This window comes from Lithobates pipiens, unplaced genomic scaffold, assembly GCF_037356315.1.
Source record: "Lithobates pipiens isolate NorthernLeopardFrog02 unplaced genomic scaffold, aLitPip1_a1.2 Scaffold_25, whole genome shotgun sequence".
Lineage (NCBI taxonomy): Eukaryota > Metazoa > Chordata > Amphibia > Anura > Ranidae > Lithobates > Lithobates pipiens.
The window spans coordinates 72248867-72269804 of NW_027507787.1; the positions used below are offsets into that span (position 1 = coordinate 72248867).

The 20938-nt window shown below is 42.1% G+C and overlaps 1 protein-coding gene across 4 annotated transcripts in view; it reads left to right on the top strand.

Moving 5' to 3' along the window:
• Positions 1–20938, top strand: part of TBATA (thymus, brain and testes associated) — a 64940-nt gene that overhangs the window by 8231 nt on the left and 35771 nt on the right. For 2 of the 4 annotated variants that reach the window (XM_077454586.1, XM_077454587.1), the window contains exons 1-3: positions 2392–2530; positions 15379–15434; positions 17660–17907. In XM_077454586.1, coding sequence (XP_077310712.1) covers positions 2417–2530; positions 15379–15434; positions 17660–17907 — 418 coding nt within the window. In that variant the 5' untranslated portion in view covers positions 2392–2416. Of the gene's footprint in view, positions 1–2391; positions 2531–15378; positions 15435–17659; positions 17908–20938 lie in introns of those variants that run through there. The other 2 variants (XM_077454588.1, XM_077454589.1) reach the window with 1 other exon arrangement.

Below are 20938 nucleotides of genomic sequence, written 5' to 3' on the forward strand. Positions count from 1 at the left end.
TAGGGCAGCGGTCAGCAGTAGTGCACGTCAACCCTATGTATTGTGGACCGATAGCGGTCCTTACAGAACAGCAGACTGTAACGCACTCAGGCCTATGTACCGTAGCACCCTATACCAAGTTACCAGTCCTTATAAGAACTTTTGTGGACCAAGCAGGTTGTGTATTAGTGTTTAGCAGACTGTGCGTCAGTCCCTATACCGCTGAAGGACTGCTGCAGTATAGGGCAGCGGTCAGCAGTAGTGCACGGCAACCCTATGTATTGTGGACCGATAGCGGTCCTTACAGAACAGCAGACTGTACCGCACCCAAGCCTATGTACCGTAGCACCCTAGACAGACCAAGTTACCAGTCCTGATAAAGAGCTTTGTGGAACAAGTGAGTTGTGAATGATTAGCAGACTGCAGCAGAAGGGCAGCAGTCAAGTATAATATTCTTTCTATATTTGGAAGAAAGAATATTATACGTGTACAAGCCTATTACCGTACCACTGATACCAGTCCTGAAAAGAACCTTTGTGGAACTAATAGTAACAGCAAGTCTTTAAAATTATCCTCACTGCCTGACACACTGCTTCCTGCCTGTCCCTATACAAATTGGCAAAAAAGAGTAGGCTGGAACGATTAGCTGGAACAGCTCTTTTGTGGACCTGATAGTAACAGCTAATGATGATGATGATGATGATGATGAAGAAAGACTAATCTGGCTGAGCTGTCCCTAAAATAGCAGCATACAGCGCTCTGTCCCTTTATCTAAACTGACAAAAGAAACTCAGGCTGCTGACCTAACACCTATACCAGTCCTGAAAAGAACTTTTGTGTACCAAATAGCTAGCGTTTTCTCTGTCCCTACTCCACACAGGATCCTTTCCCTACAGTGACAGAAGAAAGAATGTAAAATGGCCACCGGATCGGGTGTATTTATAGGTTAGGGGGAATGTCCAAGTGTCCCTGAGCTGTCATGTCTCAATTGGTTGTCCTGTAACACATGATAAACGTGTCACGAAAGGTTAAAGTTCTTGTATACATTAAACACGTAAGTCCGCCGGGGCGAACGACGGAAAAAGGCGTTCGAACCCGCGGACGGCGAAAGTCGGAAATTCGCCGCGAAACGACCGCCGGGCGAAACGTTCGTCCATCACTAGAAATAACGTTTCACTGAGGATGCCTAAAGTATAACTAAAAAAAACTTTTTCATGTAGTTTTGGATAGAGTGATGAGGGATTAGAACCCCTGTCAGATTGTATTGCTGTCTGTACCCCTGTTAGGGAGATTCACTCTGTCTATTTGTCATGTTTACCGTTATCATCAAAAGTGACAATAAAAGAAAAATGCCAAACTTTTGGTAGCCCCTAGAATAATAGAGTAATAGAGGGGAAATCTTCCAGTGGGAACACTAGTTCTAGTGACCTGGGGGTCCACAAGGGGTTCTCTTAAATTTGCAAGGATTTCCTATCACTTCCTGTTTTAGTTATGGGAAGTGAAGCGAAATCTCTCCAATGGGACACAAATGGCAAAAGTTACAGGGGCTATAACCTTCCTTTACTACATCCAAAATGAGAAAAAAAAAGTTTTGCTTATAGTTCTACTTTAACTGTGATGCGTTCAGCGTTATCTCTGTGTCAGGGGGCAAAGTTTCACAGGTCTTGCTGCCTGGGATTTAAAGTGTTCCCTGTTACATAGTTAAAGTGTTACTCTCCTTTTTCAATACATTTTATACTGTAAGACAAGGCAGTATAATTATCAAGGAAAATGTTTTTGTTTAAATGTTTTTTGTTATTTAACTTTATCCAATGCAATACAGTTCCACTGTGTATGCCTGGTAACCTTTCCATGGTTCCATAGCCTCACTTTCCATGCTTCTTCACCATTGCCAAATTCTCAGCAGTTTTGACAGCAAAGCTCCTACTAATACCGCGTACACACGACCAGACTTTTCGAGGGACTAGGTCCGACGGTCTTTCCGACGGACTTTCGGCGGAGTTCCGACGGACTTTCCGAATGAACGGACTTGGCCACAGCAAAGTCAGACGGATTCGAACGTGATGACGTACGACCGGACTAGAATAAGGAAGTTCATAGCCAGTAGCCAATAGCTGCCCTAGCGTCCGCTTTTGTCTGTTGGACTAGCATACATTCAAACGGATTTCTCAGTCCGGCAGAGTTCCGGTGGAAAAATGTAAAACAAGTTCTATTTCTAAAGTCCGCCATATTTTTGGCAAGCAAAGGTCCGATGGAGCCCACACAATCAAATTGTCTGACGGACTCGTTCCGTCAGACCTTTCCTGTCAAAAAGTCTGGTCATGTGTATGTGGCATTAGAGACACTGTTAATCAACAGAGTAGGGCAGAACAGGCAGTGTGAGAACAAAGCTGATCCCAGGTGTATAGGCATGCCATAAATTGGCACAACGTCCTGTATGCCTGAGCAGCAAGCCCAGGGATGCAAACTGTGCATACCAGCACAGATCTGCTTCTGTCCTTGGTGCGGTCAGACTGAAAGTGGAAGCAGGAAGAACTGGCAGGATCACCAGGTATATAGGTTTATAGCAAATTAATGAGATTTAAATGATAAGGCAAGCACTACAAGAATCTTGTTAATACACATATGCATACAGTATATTGAGTAATAACTTTAAGGTCACCCTGCATGAAGGCAGGCTGTCTTATTCTACACTTGTTGGAGGCTGACCCAGGTTGGGGGGAAAAAGTTATATATGTGTGCTCAGTTCCCAGGCTTTTTGATCCTAGTGAGCCCACCTGTGCTGTAAAAAGGGGGAAGGCTGAGGTCCTAGGCACTTGACTCGTCTTGGCTCAGCTCTTGGCTAGATCTGCGGTCTTGGGGCTGCTGCATTTTGCAATCCGTTGGAGGTACTGGGGGTTCTGGAGATCATCCAAGTCATGGAGAGGAGAACACCAGCATAAACTATCACCTGCATGGGCAGCCACACAGCTATAGTTAGGGATTGGACTTTGTTCATATTGGACTGTAATGTTGAAGTTTCTTCAGTAAAGTTGTATCAACTGTTCTGAACCTGGTCTGAAGTTAAAAAAGGAGTGTATGTTGGTTCTGGCATATCTAAAAAATTGAAATATTTTACACAGCAAATTCCTCCCAATGACACAAGACAATGGTTCAGCAACAACAATATTATATACAGTTATGTGTACTCTCTTTAGATCAGAAATCACCTCCTAGTAGATGTTTCAGTTAACTAATTATACTGTCACACTGTGAAAGATGTAAACTAGCCAACTTATGCTATCCTAATGAAAGGAGCGAGTCTAGAGAGGGTCCTTTAAGTAATGGCAAAAGAGTTCCACGTTGCAGATCTGATGTTCTTCTCTAGCTAGTTGGAGCGGGTTAACTGTAATTCGTTTGATTATGATGAAAGCAATAGATTCCTTATTATGAAGATCTAAAGGTGTCTGAGCACAGTGTTCCAGCAATGCAGTAAGTGTTCTTGGGTAAAGATGTCTGTGCAAATTGTCAGTGTAATAGTGATAATGACTAGATAAAAGTCAAGCAGTTTGCTCTCACCAACGACCAAATCACTCCGATGTCTTCTGGACAGGAAACCGTATAGCGGCACTCGTGCAGCGGATCCGCAGTCTCGGTCCCCGGTGAAGCTTGCCACGCGCACCCACGCTGATAGGCAGGCAATGTGAGTGATGTTAGCGACAGGATTTCCAAGTAGCAGAGCTAGGCCCCTTAGGTTGAAAGTAAGACTCTGCGTGGTATGCCACAACCTCTCTCCCTGTAGCACAGAGAGGTCTTGCATCAGGCCAAGGAGGAAGAGACTCTGCCCGGGCTTTCTGCTCCTTTTTATAGCTACTCCCAGCAATCTTCATGTTACAGCAAAGATCCCTGGGACGTGTAGTCTTTGGGTACATGGGTGCAAAGCAACTATCTGAAGGAGAACTAAACACCTCATAATTCACTTTGTTGGGCACACTAACATGAGTGTACTGGTTACACTGATAACCAAAGGGACAAGCGATGTCTAGAAACTCTGAAAAGTATGGTGCCTTCTGCTGGTAGTCCATAGCGCTACACAGCCATTATGTTTAAAGGCTCCTCAGGAGTCCAGTGGTTCAAAATGTCATAGAAACCTTTTGATTATTTCATAGGATGGCTCAAATGACCATTATCTAATGAACACCATAGATCCATAGATTAGATGTTGCAGCCGTCAGTGTTCCTACCTCCTAATTGCATTGACAAAAAAATATACACTCACAAGACAGGAATATTAATATTAATGTGCAGATCTTTGAAAAAAAACATTTTTAATGGTATGGTTGTGTCTGCACATGTGATCGATCTCTGATTTTTCTGCCATCTTAATAGCAATCTGGACCTTAATTTGTTAAGTAGGATGCAAAAAAACACAGAATAATTATGGACACAGAATAATTATGGTTGTTAATACAGTGGCAATATACAGTATGAAATGCAAACTTTTGTACTGTCTTGCAGCAGGCAGTTAAGTCTTAGATTGTGGAAGACGTCTTATGTAACTGGCAAACACTTTGTCAGCTAGTTTTGCACCTGCAGAATGAATGGGCAGCTTAATCCCTTAACAACAGTCGCTGCTCAGACAGTGTGTGACCACAGCGTTTACCTGTTAACTCATTGTAGGTTAAAAAAACTGGAACAAAACTGCTAGGAACAACTGGGCCAGAAGAATAACCGAATGCCATAAGGTATCATGTCCTGAATATATGCCTCCAGCAGTGATATATACCTCGCCAAGTTTTCCCTCCTGAACATATATTTTCTGTTTGTCATACTATGGGCTTTAATTAAGTAATGCAAACATAGGTGTGCACAGCCTATTGCATTAGGATGTACACCCCAAATCTCAAACACACACCACCGAACACTCATGATGTTAATTCAGAAAGGAAATGGGCCAGTAAATTACATATTTAGCCACCCCTTTCCCCACTCATCCTAAAACATCCTGACGGGAGAGGAGAGAACCCGGCAGCGCTGCAGCAGGAAATGGGGGGGGGGGGGTGAACCAGGGCAGGACACCTAGCACACCCTGTGCGCATGCCTATGGATGCACAAACCCATTAAACACTCAACAATAGGAGAAAATATCTTTGGCACTCACTATGTTTGTTAATTTCTAACGCTATTTATGGAGTAGCTGCCAAAGCAGTTAATCAATATGATCCTTTTTCTCAGCCCATTCAATCTGAGCATAAACCTTTGCCAGATTTGGTTATACCATGGGTGCTAGGATCAAAGCATTTGGTCATTAGTGGATAGATTACGAGATATAGGGGATCTCAAGTGCCACCCTTGACATTATTAGGGACCATTTACATTGTTGCATTTTACTGCATGCTTTCTGATTCTCTAAAACGCAGATATTGTAGTTCGCCATAATAAAGATAGTGTCTGCTCCCACCTTAGCATTACAGAGCAGTGTGTTTTTAGAAAATATGACATGTCTGGATATATTCTGCATTTAAAGAGGAAGTAAACCCTGATGAGTTTACTTCCTCTTTCATTCCCTGCAAAGGCAAAGCATAATGGACTACTATGCATCACATAGTAGCCCATTATGTGTCACTTACCTGACACAGGAGCCAGTGAAGTCACCGCTGTCCCCTGTAGTCCGCCGCATCCATCTTCTCGTGGGTCTCGCAGCTCCGCCGCTGTCATTCGGCGAAGCGGCAATGACATCACTCCCGCGCATGCGCACGGGAGCCAAGACGCGTGGCATTGTGCGGCATCTTCATTATCGAGGATGCCACGCTCAGTGCGCATGCACCGTAGACAGCGGTGCCCGTCTTCGGGTAAATATCTCCTAAACCGTATAGGTTTTGGAGATATTTCTTGGACCTACAGGTAAGCCTTAATCTAGGCTTACCTGTAGGTCAAAGTGGTTTGTAAGGGTTTACAACCACTTTAAGTTAGTTGGGAGACCCATAGAAGTCAATGGCATTGTATCCTCAATGTATAACATGCAGTTTAATACATTGTTATTAACAAGGCTTGATAAATGGTTATCTCTATCCACTTCAAATTCAAACTTCAAAATCGCATTGAAAAATCAAAGCACATCAAAACGCATGTCAACACACAAAGGAAAAGCACTTTGATGCATGAGAATGCACCTGCCTAACACTAAATAGACACACCTCTACAAATACATAGATCTAAATGGGCTCTTAATCCCCGTACACATGATTGGACTTTCCTATAACAAAACCGTGAAATTTTGTCCCAAGGGTGTTGGCTCAAACTTGTCTTGCATACACACGGTCGCACAAATGTTGGCCTATAATTACGAACGTAGTGACCTACTAGACGTACTTCGTGTTTTTTCATCTCTTTAGCGCAACCCTTTGGGCTCCTTCTGCTAATTTTGTGTTAGTAGTATTTTGGTTAGTGTTGATTTGCACTTTTCTTTTGGCATTTTTCATTTAGTGCTTTTCAGTTAGTTTCTGAACGGCTGTTCATCAACCAGACATGTTGTGGAATCAGGAGAGATAACGTGTTATTTATTATTGGCCTTGGAGTTATAGCTTTGACATTTTTTTTCTGGTTGAATAATGATTTAATTTGGTATATTTTCTATATTTTTGGATGCATAGAATGCACTTTTTGGTTAAGGTCTATTGGCAGATAGCATGTCTATTTTTTATTTTTTTTTATGCAAAATTAAAAAAATGTGTAGAATAATACTTGGTTTTGTGTTTTACTTCAAATGACAGTTTGGGAGTAGGCAGTTACACTTTAAAAATTACAATGTAAAATTGACAAGGGAAACCGACATAGTTGTATATTTGATCTTATAAACTATGAGATAATTGTGTTGTGGTAACTTGCACAAATAAAAAAAAATAATAATAATAATAATAAAATTATTCTTGATGTCACTATAAAAAAAAAGCCTTTGAAAATTTGTTTGCAATAATGCCATCAGTATCACCAGCAAAGCAGCTTCATTATTATCCCATTAAAGAAGAAGAGAATTATGCGCTGCATTTGGAGATTTCATAATTTGCCACATTACAAATGTTAGTTCTCCATTACAAATGCTTTACAAGACCTGCTGCTTCTGGCTCGTCCTTGCTTCCAAGCATTCGTGTTTGTACTTTGGACTTTTATCCGATGGACTTGTGTACACACGAATGGAAAGTCAGCAACAAACATTTGTTGGTGGAAAATTTGAGAACATGCTAGCCACTTGCCGACCAGCCCCTGCAGTACAGTAGTGCGGTAGAATAGCACGGCTGGGCGAAGTGACGTTATGTTAAGTCGCTTCGCCCTGTGAACCCAGAACCGATGTGAGTGCCTGTCGGTCACAATCACCACCGGGCTCCTGCCATCGCTGCTGACACAAGGACAACCAGGATCTGTGTGTGGAAACACACAGTTTCTGGTTCTCTAAAGGGAGAAGAGACAGATCGTCTGTTCATACAGAGTATAAACAGCGATCTGTCATCTCCCCTACACAGTACCCTCCCCCCTTTAGTTAGAAAACACACTAGGGAACACAACCCCTTGATTGCCCGCCTAGTGTTAACCCCTTTCCTGCCAGTGATATTTATACAGTAGTCAATGCATTTTTTAAGCACTGATCGCTGTATAATTGCCAATGGTCCCAAAATTGTATCAAAATTGCCCAATATGTCCGCCATAATGTCGCAGATCGCCACCATTACTAGTAAAAAAAAAAATTAATGATAAAAAGGCCATAAAACTATCCCCTATTTTGTAGACGCTATAACTTTTGCGCAAACCAATCAGTATACATTGCATTTGCATTATTGATTGCATTTTGTTTTACCAAAAATATGTAGAAAAATACATATCGGCCTAAACTGAGGAAAAAAATAGTTTTTTTCATATATTTTTGGGGGATATTTATTATAGCAACTGTAAAAAATATTGCGTTTTTATCAAAATTGTCACCTTTTTTTGTTTATAGCACAAAAAATAAAAACCGCAGGAGGTGATCAAATACCAGTAAAAGAAAGCTCTGTTTGTGGGAGAAAAGGGTTTCAATTTTGTTTGGGTGCCACAAACACGCAATTGTCAGTTGAAGGGACGCAGTTCCTGCATTGCAAAAAGTGCTCTGGTCAGGAAGGGGGTAAAATCTTCCAGGGCTGAAGCGGCTAGCCAACATTTGTTGGCGGAAAGTCCAACAACAAATGTCCGATGGAGCATACAAACAGCCGGACTTAACGCCAACAAGCTCACATCCAACATTTCCCGTCGGAAAATCTGATCGTGTGTACGCGACATAAGTGTTTGTAATGCTACAGAAAAACTTCAGACTGTCAACACGCTAAAGAAAATGGTCATTAACAGCAGACATTCTATAGGAGTGGTTGGAAACTAAGCTCATGCTGTTAGAGAGAGCCAGAGAACGCAGGCATAAGACTGGACTGCTACAGATTTCTATCATTACCACTAATAATGAGCTCAGCCACGTTTGGATCCAAGTCAGAACCCACCTGAGCATCCCGCTAGGAAGCTGTCACCAGTCCTGGGACCCACATGATTGGCCCAGTACAGATGACTGCTTCCTTGCAGGGCATTTTCCACCTTGCAGCCGCATCTACAGTATACAATGGGTAATCTTTATGTTTGGAAGAATATAGATTTAACCTCCAAATACAGAAAGGCTTTTTTTACAGTAAGAGCTGTGAAAATGTGAAATAGACTCCCTCAAGAGCTGGTTCTGGTTAGCTCAGTAGATTGCTTCTTCAATACAGGTCATTTTCACCCCCTTCCTGCATTTTTGTTATTAATATTATTATAATTATTATTAATAATAATTTTTTTTTTTTTTTACTAAATGACGGCGATCTGCAAGTTTTATAGTGACTGTGATATTGCAGCAGACATCAGGCACTTTTGAAACTATTTTGGGACCATTCACATTTTTACAGCGATCAGTGCGATAAAAATTCGCTGATTACTGTATAAATGTCACTGGCAGGGAAGGGGTTAAATGTTTTACCTAGGGAGTGATTCTAACTGTAGGGGGAGGGGACTCACAAGGGGAGGAGACCTATCAGTGTTACTCTGTACTGGGAACACATGATCGGTCTCCTCTCCCCTGACAGGACATGGAACTGTGTGTTTACACACACAGATCCACATCCCGGCTCTGTTACTGGCAATCACGGGTGCCCGGCAGACATCGCGGCCGGCGGGCACGCTCACCAGCTCCCAAGTGACGTGGTGTGCGCACCCCCTAGACAGTGGGGAAGCCCAGGATGGGAGATTCCTCCTGTGGACGTCATTTGACAAGAGCCAGGATGTGAAGTGGTTAAAAAAGGCCTGGCTTATTTCCTGAATACAAAAAATATAACTTAATACTAATATTTATAGGTAACTTCGATCCAGGAAATATCCTATTACTTCTTGGTGGATCAGGAAGAAAAGCTAGAAAAATTGGATCATGCTTTCTTAGGTTTTTTTGCCTTCCTCTTGATCAACTGTTGGTATAGGATTGTATATATATAATTTTTCGATCCATTTGCGTGTTTTTTTTCTTTTTCTTTCTGTGGGTTGAACTGGATGGTGTTTTTTCAACCAGGTTAACTATGTAACTATGTATTCATTGGTCCAGTAGTAGAGTTGCCACTTCATCCCTTTAAACCCGAACACCTTTGAATTACAGGTTCTGAGACTAATTAAATGTGGATAAGGCACCAAGTGATTTTAAAGTGGATGTAAACCCACTCTGATCCTTTCTAAACTGCTGCAATATTGGTTATGTAGAAGGATATACATGCCTCCTGCATGTGTTCTTATCTGCCAAATGTCTCCCCTCTGTCTGCTATGAGACCTGAAAAACTGCAGATTTTGTGGGTGGGTCTGTTTTCCAGGGCTCGGTGGGTGGAGTCGTGATGTCAGTAGACTCCCCCACCCACCTCTACACTCCCCTTATCAACATGCATTTTCTCCTGTGTATTTCTTCCACTGAACTTCTGCTATGGTCACTAACATCCAGTCAAAATCCAGAAAAGTTCCCACATGACTTCAGCATGCCAAATCATGCTGAGGTGTGGAACAGCCAATTCTTGCAGAGCAGCAGAAGAAAGGAGTGGAAGAGGGAATTAAAAAATAATGCATGTCTCTTAGGCTAGTGCACGAGATATGTAAAACACCTGTCAATCACAGCAAGGGGGAGGATTTGACAAGATTTATCTCACTGAACAATAAGAGAATTGCTCAGAGCTGGATTAACTTTTTGTGGAAAGACTGGGCTCAAATGATAGGAAATCTTATATTCTACATTATGACATCAAAATAAAAAGTAAACCAAATCCATCTGGCAGAAGATAGCATAGTCCTTTTTTTATCTTTCACTGGACTGAGAAAGCACCTTGGCCAGGAACACACTGGCTACTACTGGACCCTGTGAGGGCTGCACAGTACGTGCCATTGACCACAGGTTGGGCACCAGGATATAGATCCTGGAATGGTTTATAGTAATAGACGTTTTTCATCAATAACCAAGTACACAGGATTTAAATCCATGTGTATGATAATGATTAGTGACATGCAATATTATTTAGCATGGCTTAGGTCCCAGAGATTGAGTTTGCCTGTACCTTGTAGTTCAGAGACCTAGGAGGTCACAAAAAGCACCCTTTTTATACTTGGTATATGCCCATATGTGTGCTTGAAAAATGAGGGACAATAGAATATTGTGGAGAAAATAAAATGATTTTCGAATAAGGCATGATGGCTCAGGTCCATAGTATTCATTGTTATCCACTGACCCAATGTTTTGCTCTCTATGGTAACATTGCTGTTTTAAAGTGCCAATTTCAAAGCTATTGTTCTGCATTTTAAAGGGCACTGAATAAGTAGTCCCTTTCACCTCCAATGACAGGACATCTGCATAGCAACACATAACAAACGTAAAGGAAATTGTTCAAATTGAGTATGTGTCTGGAGGCTAATAGAGGGCCAAGCACTAAAACAGTGCAGTACATTCGTGTCATGGTGCTGTTTGTATACAAAGCTGTCAGACTTCATCACATGCATTCTACATGTCATTGTCACTCACACAGAATTCCACCAACAATTTGTCTATAATTAAAACAATCTATGATCCCATTTCAGATTTACCATTTAACTATGACTAGTCCTCAGCATAACATGTCATTCCTGCAATTTTTGTTGCTCTGTACACACATTCTCTGCATTTTTGTGCATAGATTACTGGTCACAGCACAATCAGAAAAGAGGGACAGGCCCAGAAGGACACAGTGATAAAAAAAAAAAGAACGATTAATTATTGAATTTAGAAAATAAAGAATTTGCAGCAATGGGGCCATAAAAACAAGTAAAAAGTTGGCGAAAATAAAATAAATATGGGAGCAAACATCTGTGGCCTTGCTCTGAAAATGCTAAATGTCGGTCTGTTATTTTTACTAGTTTAAATACTTTAAGCCACAATAACCGTACCTATCTAGTAAGTCAGAATGAAGTCAGACATTTTTATCTACACATTTCTGCTGTGTTAGTGCCCTAAAGTACTGAAACCAGAGGATCAGCATGACAAACAGATAACCAGTATTTTAATTATGCTCCATGACTAGGGGATGTGCTTACTCATGAGGCTCTTTCTATGACCACCTATACCCTCTATGACTTATCTAACAAATGACCAGACGACACATTCTCTTTTTTGGAGTCGAATGGCCATAGCAGCCCTTTTTTATTACAAACATATGAAATACAAAAATACCCTGAAACATAACTTAATGCATATAAATACATTTTCAACAAACATTATAAACCAAATATGTACATCCAGCATTAACCTATTTTTGATCTAGAGGTCTTTGAAGGTAAATTAGAATTTTAACCAACCAGTTGTATCGGTAAACCATAAACAGGCCCCCCGCCATGTATTACACAAGCTCAGGGACAAACCAGCAACTTCGTTCCAGATACAACCTCCTCCAATCCATTATTAACATTTTAAGGGAAAAAGGACACCCATACCTCCATATGTGCCCAACCCCCTTAAACCTCCATTATTTTTCCAGCACCAACTTCAAAGACCCCATAGACCTAACGCTGCTACGACAACAAATTCTTCGTAACCTGCCCTGAGTACCCGAATCTGATCAAACAACCACCCAAAAACAAGAAAAAAAACACCCCGAATACCACTTTTCCCTGCCAACTAAAAAAGAAAACCGCAATTATGGAGGGAGGGTAGGAAAAACTCTCCTCCTGCTTCCTAATCACATCGCGAACTGGCTTCCGCGCACTGACTCCACCCCCTGCTGCGTCACACTCGCCACTCAATGGCCCGCCTCCTCACCTCTCTGCATTACCTCACAGCCAAGCCTCACTGCCCCCCACCCTTGTCCTGTCGGCCCTCCCCCTAGTACCCTGTGTACGGGCCATTTCTTTCCTGATGTTTGCTGGAGCCTACGTGTGCTGCTGTTCTTGTGTACAATGGCGAGTCATAGACCAGGATCTCTCCAAGCCATGATCTGTGCAACTCCTCAAATGCCGGAATTACTCTTGCACAAAGCTTTGCAAATTAACAAAGTTTCAGGTTAGGACCTCATGATCCAACCAAATGTCTGAGGCCATAGAATATGAGGGCCCATTCCACCTGGTTCATGACATACTGAGAGGAAGCTACAGTGGTGTGAAAAAGTGTTTGTCCCCTTCCTCATTTCCTGTTCCTTTGCATGTTTGTCACACTTAAGTGTTTCGGAACATCAAACCAATTTAAACAATAGTCAAGGACAACACAAGTAAACACAAAATGCAATTTGTAAATGAAGGTGTTTATTATTAAAGGTGAAAAAAAATCCAAAACATCATGGCCCTGTGTGAAAAAGTGATTGCCCCCTAAACCTAATAACTGGTTGGGCCACCCTTAGCAGCAACAACTGCAACCAAGCGTTTACGATAACGTGCAATGAGGCTTTTACAGCGTCCTGGAGGAATTTTGGCCCACTCATCTTTGCAGAATTGTCCTAATTCAGTTACATTAGAGGGTTTTCGAGCATGAACGGCCTTTTTAAGGTCATACCACAACATCTCAATAGGATTCAGGTCAGGACTTTGGCTAGGCCACTCCAGAGTCTTCATTTTGTTTTTCTTCAGCCATTCGGTGGTGGACTTGCTGGTGTGTTTAGGATCATTGTCCTGCTGCAGAACCCAAGTTCGTTTCAGCTTGAGTACACGAACAGATGGTCGGACATTCTCCTTCAGGATCTCTTGGTAGACAGCAGAATTCATAGTTCCTTTTATCACGGCAAGTCTTCCAGGTCCTGAAGCAGCAAAACAGCCCCAGACCACCACACTACCACCACCATATTTTACTGTTGGTATAATGTTCTTTTTATGAAATGCAGTGTTCCTTCTACGCCAGATATACTTGGACACACACCTTCCAAAGAGTTCCACTTTTGTCTCATCGGTCCACAGAATGTTGTCCCAAAAGTCTTGGGGATCATCAAGATGTGTTCTGGAGAAATTGAGATGAGCTTTGATGTTCTTTTTGCTCAGCAGTGGTTTTCTCCTTGGAACTCTGCCATGCAGGCCATTTTTGCCCAGTCTTTTCCTGATGGTGGAGGCATGAATGCTGACCTTAACTGAGGCAAGTGAGGCCTGCAGTTCCTTGGACGTTGTTGTGGGGTCTTTTGTGACCTCTTGGATGAGTCGTCGCTGCGCTCTTGGGGTAATTTTGGGCGGCCGGCCACTCCTGGGAAGGTTCACCACTGTTCCATGTCTTCGCCATTTGTGGATAATGGCTCTCACTGTGGTTCGCTGGATTCCCAAAGCTTTGGAAATGGCTTTATAATAACCCTTTCCAGACTGATAGATCTCAATTACTTTCTTTCTCAATTGTTCCTGAATTTCTTTGGGTCTCGGCATGATGTGTAGCTTTTAAGGATCTTCTGGTGGACCTTACTTACATCACCTGGAAAGTGACCATTTTCCCTAACCACCAACAGCTCTATGGCCAATCAGGTTTAGACTCACACATTAGAGCATTTGGCTGTGAACATTTTTGTCTTTGCCTTAGTGGTGCAGTGCAGGATTTCCTTTGCTTCTTTTTCCACTCGCTTAAGTGTTCAGTCCATAAGCAGGCATTTAGTGGTTTTTGTGAACTTTAATGTATCAAAAAGGTTTACAAATGAGTGACCTATATAATTCCACGTGGTTGGCAGTACGGTCCAGAATACATGGCAATAATAGTCCCAAATCATGGTAGACTAGAGTCCGAAGTGCATAATGAATAATGTCCACATTGTGTCCCACTAAGCTATATAAGAGGGTTTGCTGTGGTGCTCACCTATTATCAGTACAGGGTACAAGATATTCCTTTTCAGGCCTAGTGCATCCCTTCCCCAAGAGTGAGACGTGTCCCCACTCTGTACTCTTCTCATAACTACATGTGCTGCATGCAGGCTCAGACCCTAAACTGCTCCTCCGGACTGTGGGGTACTCGATAAGCCAGCGAGTTGACCTCAACACAAGGCCAGTGGGGAAATGACCATACATTAAAGAGAACCCTCCATCCCTTACACATGCACCACAATATGCTCCTGGTACACTATCAACCAACATCAACAGGTATTCATCCTTGGCCATGGCTGCTGTAGGACTATGTGTAATCAAGCTGCTAACGGTTAATGTGACAGGAGACCATTTTCACTGACAGTAGTTAACATCTGTAAACAAGGTTAATTATTTATTAGCTGTCTTTTTGCTAGCTGTGTGATTCTGCTCATCTTGTGCCCCATTGACACAACAGAAAGTGAGGGGAGATCTCCCTAACAAGAATATAAACAACAATAAAAACATGACTAAAGATGAGCTCGGGTGTCCTCTGAATTCATGTCTACCCACACTCCAAGCCCACGCTCTTGTTATTTTTTTACTCCATTGAGCTGTAGGTTGGGTCACCCCCACCCCACACCTCATGTAAACAAAGAGGCCGACTGCAGGAATGACCCAGCCTCCAGCTTATTGGAGTAAAAAAAAGTGTGAGTTCAAAGTTCGGGTAGAGATGAGTTTGAAGAATGCCAAAGCCCACCTCCATACAAGATAGTTTGGTTGGTCATTTATACTGGAACAGATTTGTCATGGTAAAATAGAGACTGGGAGGTGGTAAACATCTAATATAGAGTGATACAATATGATACAATTCACAATATTTCAATGGAGGCTTGTCTGCTTTCTTCAGCTATGACCTATACTCTGACTTATTAATTATTAATTCATTGATTTCTACCACAACTCAACTAGTAATACTGTTGGTAGGAATTGAATAATGTCTTTATTTTGAATGCCAGCTATGTAACAAAAATTATACAAATGGCCAAACACCGAAAAGATTTGTTATTGTTACAGGAAAGGAAAATGGCAAGCGGAATGATGAACCCTCAACCTGTATTACGCCAGGCACAGTAAGTATAAGCAAATAAAATGTTTGTAAAACATTGTGGATTAACACGGCTGCTTTCTGTGGATCCTTACCCATGCTGCAGGTAAATACAACATTAAAGACTAAGTTCACCTTTTGAACAAAAATGAATGCACATTTTATTTTTTGCTCAACCATTAACCCCTACCCAGCCCCGCCACCGTCTCTTTAGGAGAATCTCAATGATGGGAGGCAGAGGCAGGCATTCCGATCATGTGACCACTGTAATTGGCGGTCACATCGGTCACATGATCCTGAGCTCCTGATTGCATAGGGAGCGTACCATGAGATTTTAGTTGCTGTGCTTGGAGCACACAGTGAATGCGCTCTCAGCACGGAAAACCGCTCCCTATGGACACATAATGTATAGTCAGCTGCTCGGCATTAAAGCCCATCCACACAGCATCTGCATGTATGCATATGGTTGGTAAAAACAGGTTAAAGTGATATTAAACAATTTCCCTATTTTCCAAAAATAATAATTCATATACAGTATATCCACTAATTAATATAGTAGTTTAACCCAAATGCATGTGGGAATGAGGCCTTAGACGTGTGGCTGTTTTTAAGCACCCTCTAAAAAATGGTCCATCATGGATTGCATTCAACAAGCCTGGAGGCCACATGAATCAAAGAAAGTGGCTGCACACTGATGTGACAGAAGTCAATTTATTCACTGCTCCGTAAAAACTACATGACAAACACCACAAGTGCAATGGCGACATGTCACCTCCTCACTGCCTGTGTTGACAATGAAAGCCCGCAACACATTGTTACAACACACTGATGCAGAGCGGTTGTGGCATAGTCCCATGTACTTGAATAGGTCACATTTGGTGGCAGTTCCGCCTGCCAATTGTGACAGGTGGTATGATTTTCACCACGCCACATCCACAACAATGTGTACTAACATGGCCGTTGGTCATGTTAAATTTCAGCTTTACCACCCCTCAGCCACCTGTGTATAAAAGGCCTTAAAGAGGAAGTAAACCCTGATTGGTGTTACTTCCTCTTTGTTTCCCTGCAAAGGTAAAGCATAATGGGATACTATGCATCGCATAGTAGCCCATTATGTGACACTTACCTGCAGGAGAAGCCAGCGATGTCCCCGTCTTCCTTGCTAGTAGCGAGCGTCCATTCTTCACCCCTCTTCCTTCTGGGGCCACGAACTCCGGCTCTGTGCCTGGCTGGAGTCGCGTGACGTCACTCCCACGTATACGCACGTGGGAGCTGCCTTTAACGGCATGACCCAAGCTAGAAACGGTACAGTGTGCCCTTTATAACTCTGGCGTATGTGCAGAAAAAATCTCCATATAGTGATATGCAAATATCTCCTAGACCGTACAGGTCTGGGAGATATTTCAAGCACCTACAGGTAAGCCTTAATCTAGGCTTACCTGTAGGTTAAAGTGGTTGTAAAGGGTTTATAACCACTTTAAAGTCAAAGTCATTACCTTACTGCAATAAAACATATCTTTAGGACCACTTTAAACCCTAATTTAAAAGAAGAAAAAAAACTTTCAGCAGCTGATTTACCCACCATGGTTTTCAGTGTCAGGGTGGCTTCTTTCTCTTGCAGCACCCTATGGAGCAACCTTTGCATGCAGGGACTAGAGCTAGGATTGACACCTCATCCATTTAAACCCCAGCACATATTAATTACACAGGTTTTGTGGCTGATTAAGGTGGAAATTAAACTCAGTGCCTTATTTGCATTATATTAGCCCCAAGTGTAATTAATATGTGTTCGGGTTTGAGGTGGCAAACCTAACTAGAGCTGCATCTCTGTACACCAGGGGTAGGTAAGCTGGGGCCTTCCAGCTGTTGCAAAACTACAAGTCTCATCATGCCTCCCATCATGGGAGTAATTGTAACTGCCAGCCTTGCAATACCTCATGGGAAATGTAGTTCCACGACAGCTGGAGGGCCCCAGGTTGCCTACACCTGCCGTACACTGTGTGCATCATTAGAAACTCACAAACCCCTGGCATAGGATGACAATAAAACAACAAATCTCCCCTGCGGTTTAATACTTAAGTAGTACCTAGTCCAAAGAGTCCCACTATGGTGGAGATGGTATTAACTCTTTATTAATTAACTTTATCTTTACTGCAAAGCAAATCCTACCGTTATATATTCATTGCAGCACACTCAGTAATACATGACAATATTTGAGTCAGTTACAGCTCTTGTTTTTTAAACAAACAGCACTAACCATAAATCTTCAAAAGAAAAGATGGAAGAGATGAAGAATCCCATCTCCAGCACTTTTAAAAGCCAAGACATTGCTGCCCTGACTGAGAAACTGGAAAATCTTGCCCAGAACACCCCTCTACGATTCAGTGATGAAGCAATGAGACCACCGACTAACAGCTATTCTCGATACGGCAATTACAGCCAGAACCCATTCTTTTCAAGGCATAATCCCCACCCTAATCGGGTCACACATATTCAAGGTAATGCCGATGTCTAATTAATATATATATATATATATATATATATATATATATATATATATATATATATATATATATATATGAAATATATTATGGTCGGAGCCTCCGCTCTTAAGAGATATGAAAGAACACATAAACACGTCACAAGACTAACAACATAAAATAGAACTGAAGTATGTCCTTGGCCTGCTGTAAGGTAAGCCCTGGTGAGCTGGGCGGTGAGCCCTGGTCTGCTGGGCGATATGCCAAGAGAAGGGCACAAAAAGACTTGGTTAGGGAGGTAATTATTAATTTATGTACAATAAGACACTACAGGGCAAAGTTGCTGAAGGCTCATGACATTTCCACTTGTGGATTGGGGATGTATCGAGTAAAGCAGGTGGATTCCCGCCTGCCCATCTCTTGATCACGTGGTCTGGGACCCCGTTTCGTGAGGCTGCTAATGCTGCTCCAATGTGAAAGGATGTCCAAGAAAATGGCCAGGGTCCAGGCCTAATTTGCTCAAAAGGATCCCGACGTGACTAATGAACTGGTTGCTGCCTGGGGTACTAATCGGGAACGGTAGTAATGGGCTGTCCTGCGAGGGATCAGAAAGGTGAGCCAAAAAACTGACCTAGAATGGACAAGGTTTATGTAGAATAGATACAAGTGGGACTTTATATGAGCTGTGACCATCCGGGAAAACCGAGCTCCATCCCTGATATTTGAACAAAAAGAAGGGAAGAAGGGACAACGAGGGGGCAGCAACGGGACTTTATATGAAACAAGACACTAAGGGTCAATTAAATCAATCAATAAAATAATAATTTAATGGCAATTCACAGGGAGATAGTACAATAAATAAGTTAATGATCAATATTATAATAAGCAAAATTAAAAAATGATACATGATAACATAATCAAATTCATATTGTAGTAACATTATTATATAAAATTCATATTATAGTAGCATTATTACACATAGTTAGTAACAAACCGAAAGTACATCCCAACGTGCATATACAGTAGAAACCAATAAAATTAATTGATGATTTAATTAGATCAAACCCATGGGGAAATCTTGGTTATTGGGACATAATATCCACTGGTAAAAATCTCGACGCGTTTCATGGATTATTTCCACTCATCAGGAGCTGCTATAAAAATTGGGGGTACCTGTGATAAATAAAATATTAATATTAATAATCAATGGTAATTGATTATGGAGGGAGCATACAGAATGGTCCTAACAACTCTTACCTATTGGATAACAAAAACTACACATAGCAATCATGGTAGTGATGATTTGCATCAGAGGCACTGGGAGGGGAAATCTGCATCCCTCCGGGAGCTGAGGTAACCTCCAATAAGCCTGCAAGCAGGCCAAAAAGTGAAAAGGTCCTAAAAGTGTCTGGAGTTTACTCAGACCAAGTTAATGTGGTGAAAATGACCTAAAAAGACTGAAAAAAAATAATAATATGATTTTATCATTAACTTATTTATTGTACTATCTTCCTGTGCATTGCCATTAAATTATCATTTTATTGATTGATTTAATTGACCCTCAGTGTCTTGTTTCATATAAAGTCCCGTTGCTGCCCCCTCGTTGTCCCTTCTTCCCTTCTTTTTGTTAGAATGGACACGGGGCACCAGGCTTTGAGAGTTTGGAAAGGTTTGATATCAACCCCTGGACCGGACTGTTGTGTTTTGGACACCCTGAGGTGCAAGACGAAGGAAGTCTGAAGGCATGTGAGGTGGCGTCTACGTAACACTTTACAACTGGGATGGGAACTGAATTCACTGGGACGTAAGAAGCTGTAGAAAGCAAGGTAGATGGCTGCTTGAATGACCAGGCTGAATTTAACCAAAAGGGGAATGTGACAGGATGAAAGACACGTCTCGGAATATGGGGCTGGTGATGGGTAGCCGTTTGATACTGATTTGGGGTCATTGCCTGTGAATACCACACAACATGGTCTTGACCGTATGGGCGGCAAACAAGACAGTTTGTTAGGATCTCGTAAGGGGATGAAATACTAGATGTCAGCTGAGTAGAGTCTAAGGTATTGTGTGACAATGCCAACTGTGTGTGGCGGCATGATATGAAGGCCAGGATGTGATGGAGATCTCCTGGTATTGCTCTGGGGTTTAAGGCTAGTAACCTATCATAGATCCTCTAGGCTGTACGGTAGGCCTTCATGGTGTTGTGTAGGGATGAGCCAAACACCCCCCTGTTCGGTTCGCACCAGAACCTGCGAACAGATCTAAACTTCGTGTGAACTTTAGAACCCTATTAAAGTCTATGGGACTCGAACGTTCACAATCTAAAGTGCTCATTTTAAAGGGTAATATGCAGGTTACTGTCCTAAAAAGTGTTTGGGGACCTGGGTCCTGCCCCAGGGGACATGGATCAATGCAAAAAGAAGTTTTAAAAACGGCAGTTTTTTCAGGAGCAGTGATTTTAATAATGATTAAAGTGAAACAATAAAAGTGTAATATTCCTTTAAATTTCGTAGCTGGGGGGTATCTATAGTATGCCTGTGAAGGGGCGCATGTTTCTGGGGCTTAGAACTGTCCCTGCACAAAGTGCCATTTGTGCAGGAAAAAAAGTCTTTTAAAATCACTTGCGGCTAAATTGTCGGCTCCCCGTAATACAGGGAACACTCAATGAGTGTTCTCTGTATTAGCCGACAATTCCTTCATTCATTGATAAAAATTTTTTTAAAAAAAGCGTGGGGGTTCCCCTAAATTCAATTACCAGGCCCTTCAGGTCTGACATGGATATTAAGGGGAACCCCGTGTCAAATTTTTAAAAAAAATTGACGTGGTGGTCCCCCTAAATATCCATACCAGACCCTTCAGGTCTGATATGGATATTAAGGGGAACCCCGCATCAAATTTTTAAAAAAAATTGACGTGGGGGTCCCCCTAAAAATCCATATCAGACCCTTTATCCGAGCACGCAACCTGGCAGGCCGCAAGAAAAGAGGGGGGGACGAGAGAGCGGCCTCCCCTCCCTCCTGAACCGTACCAGGCCACATACCCTCAACAT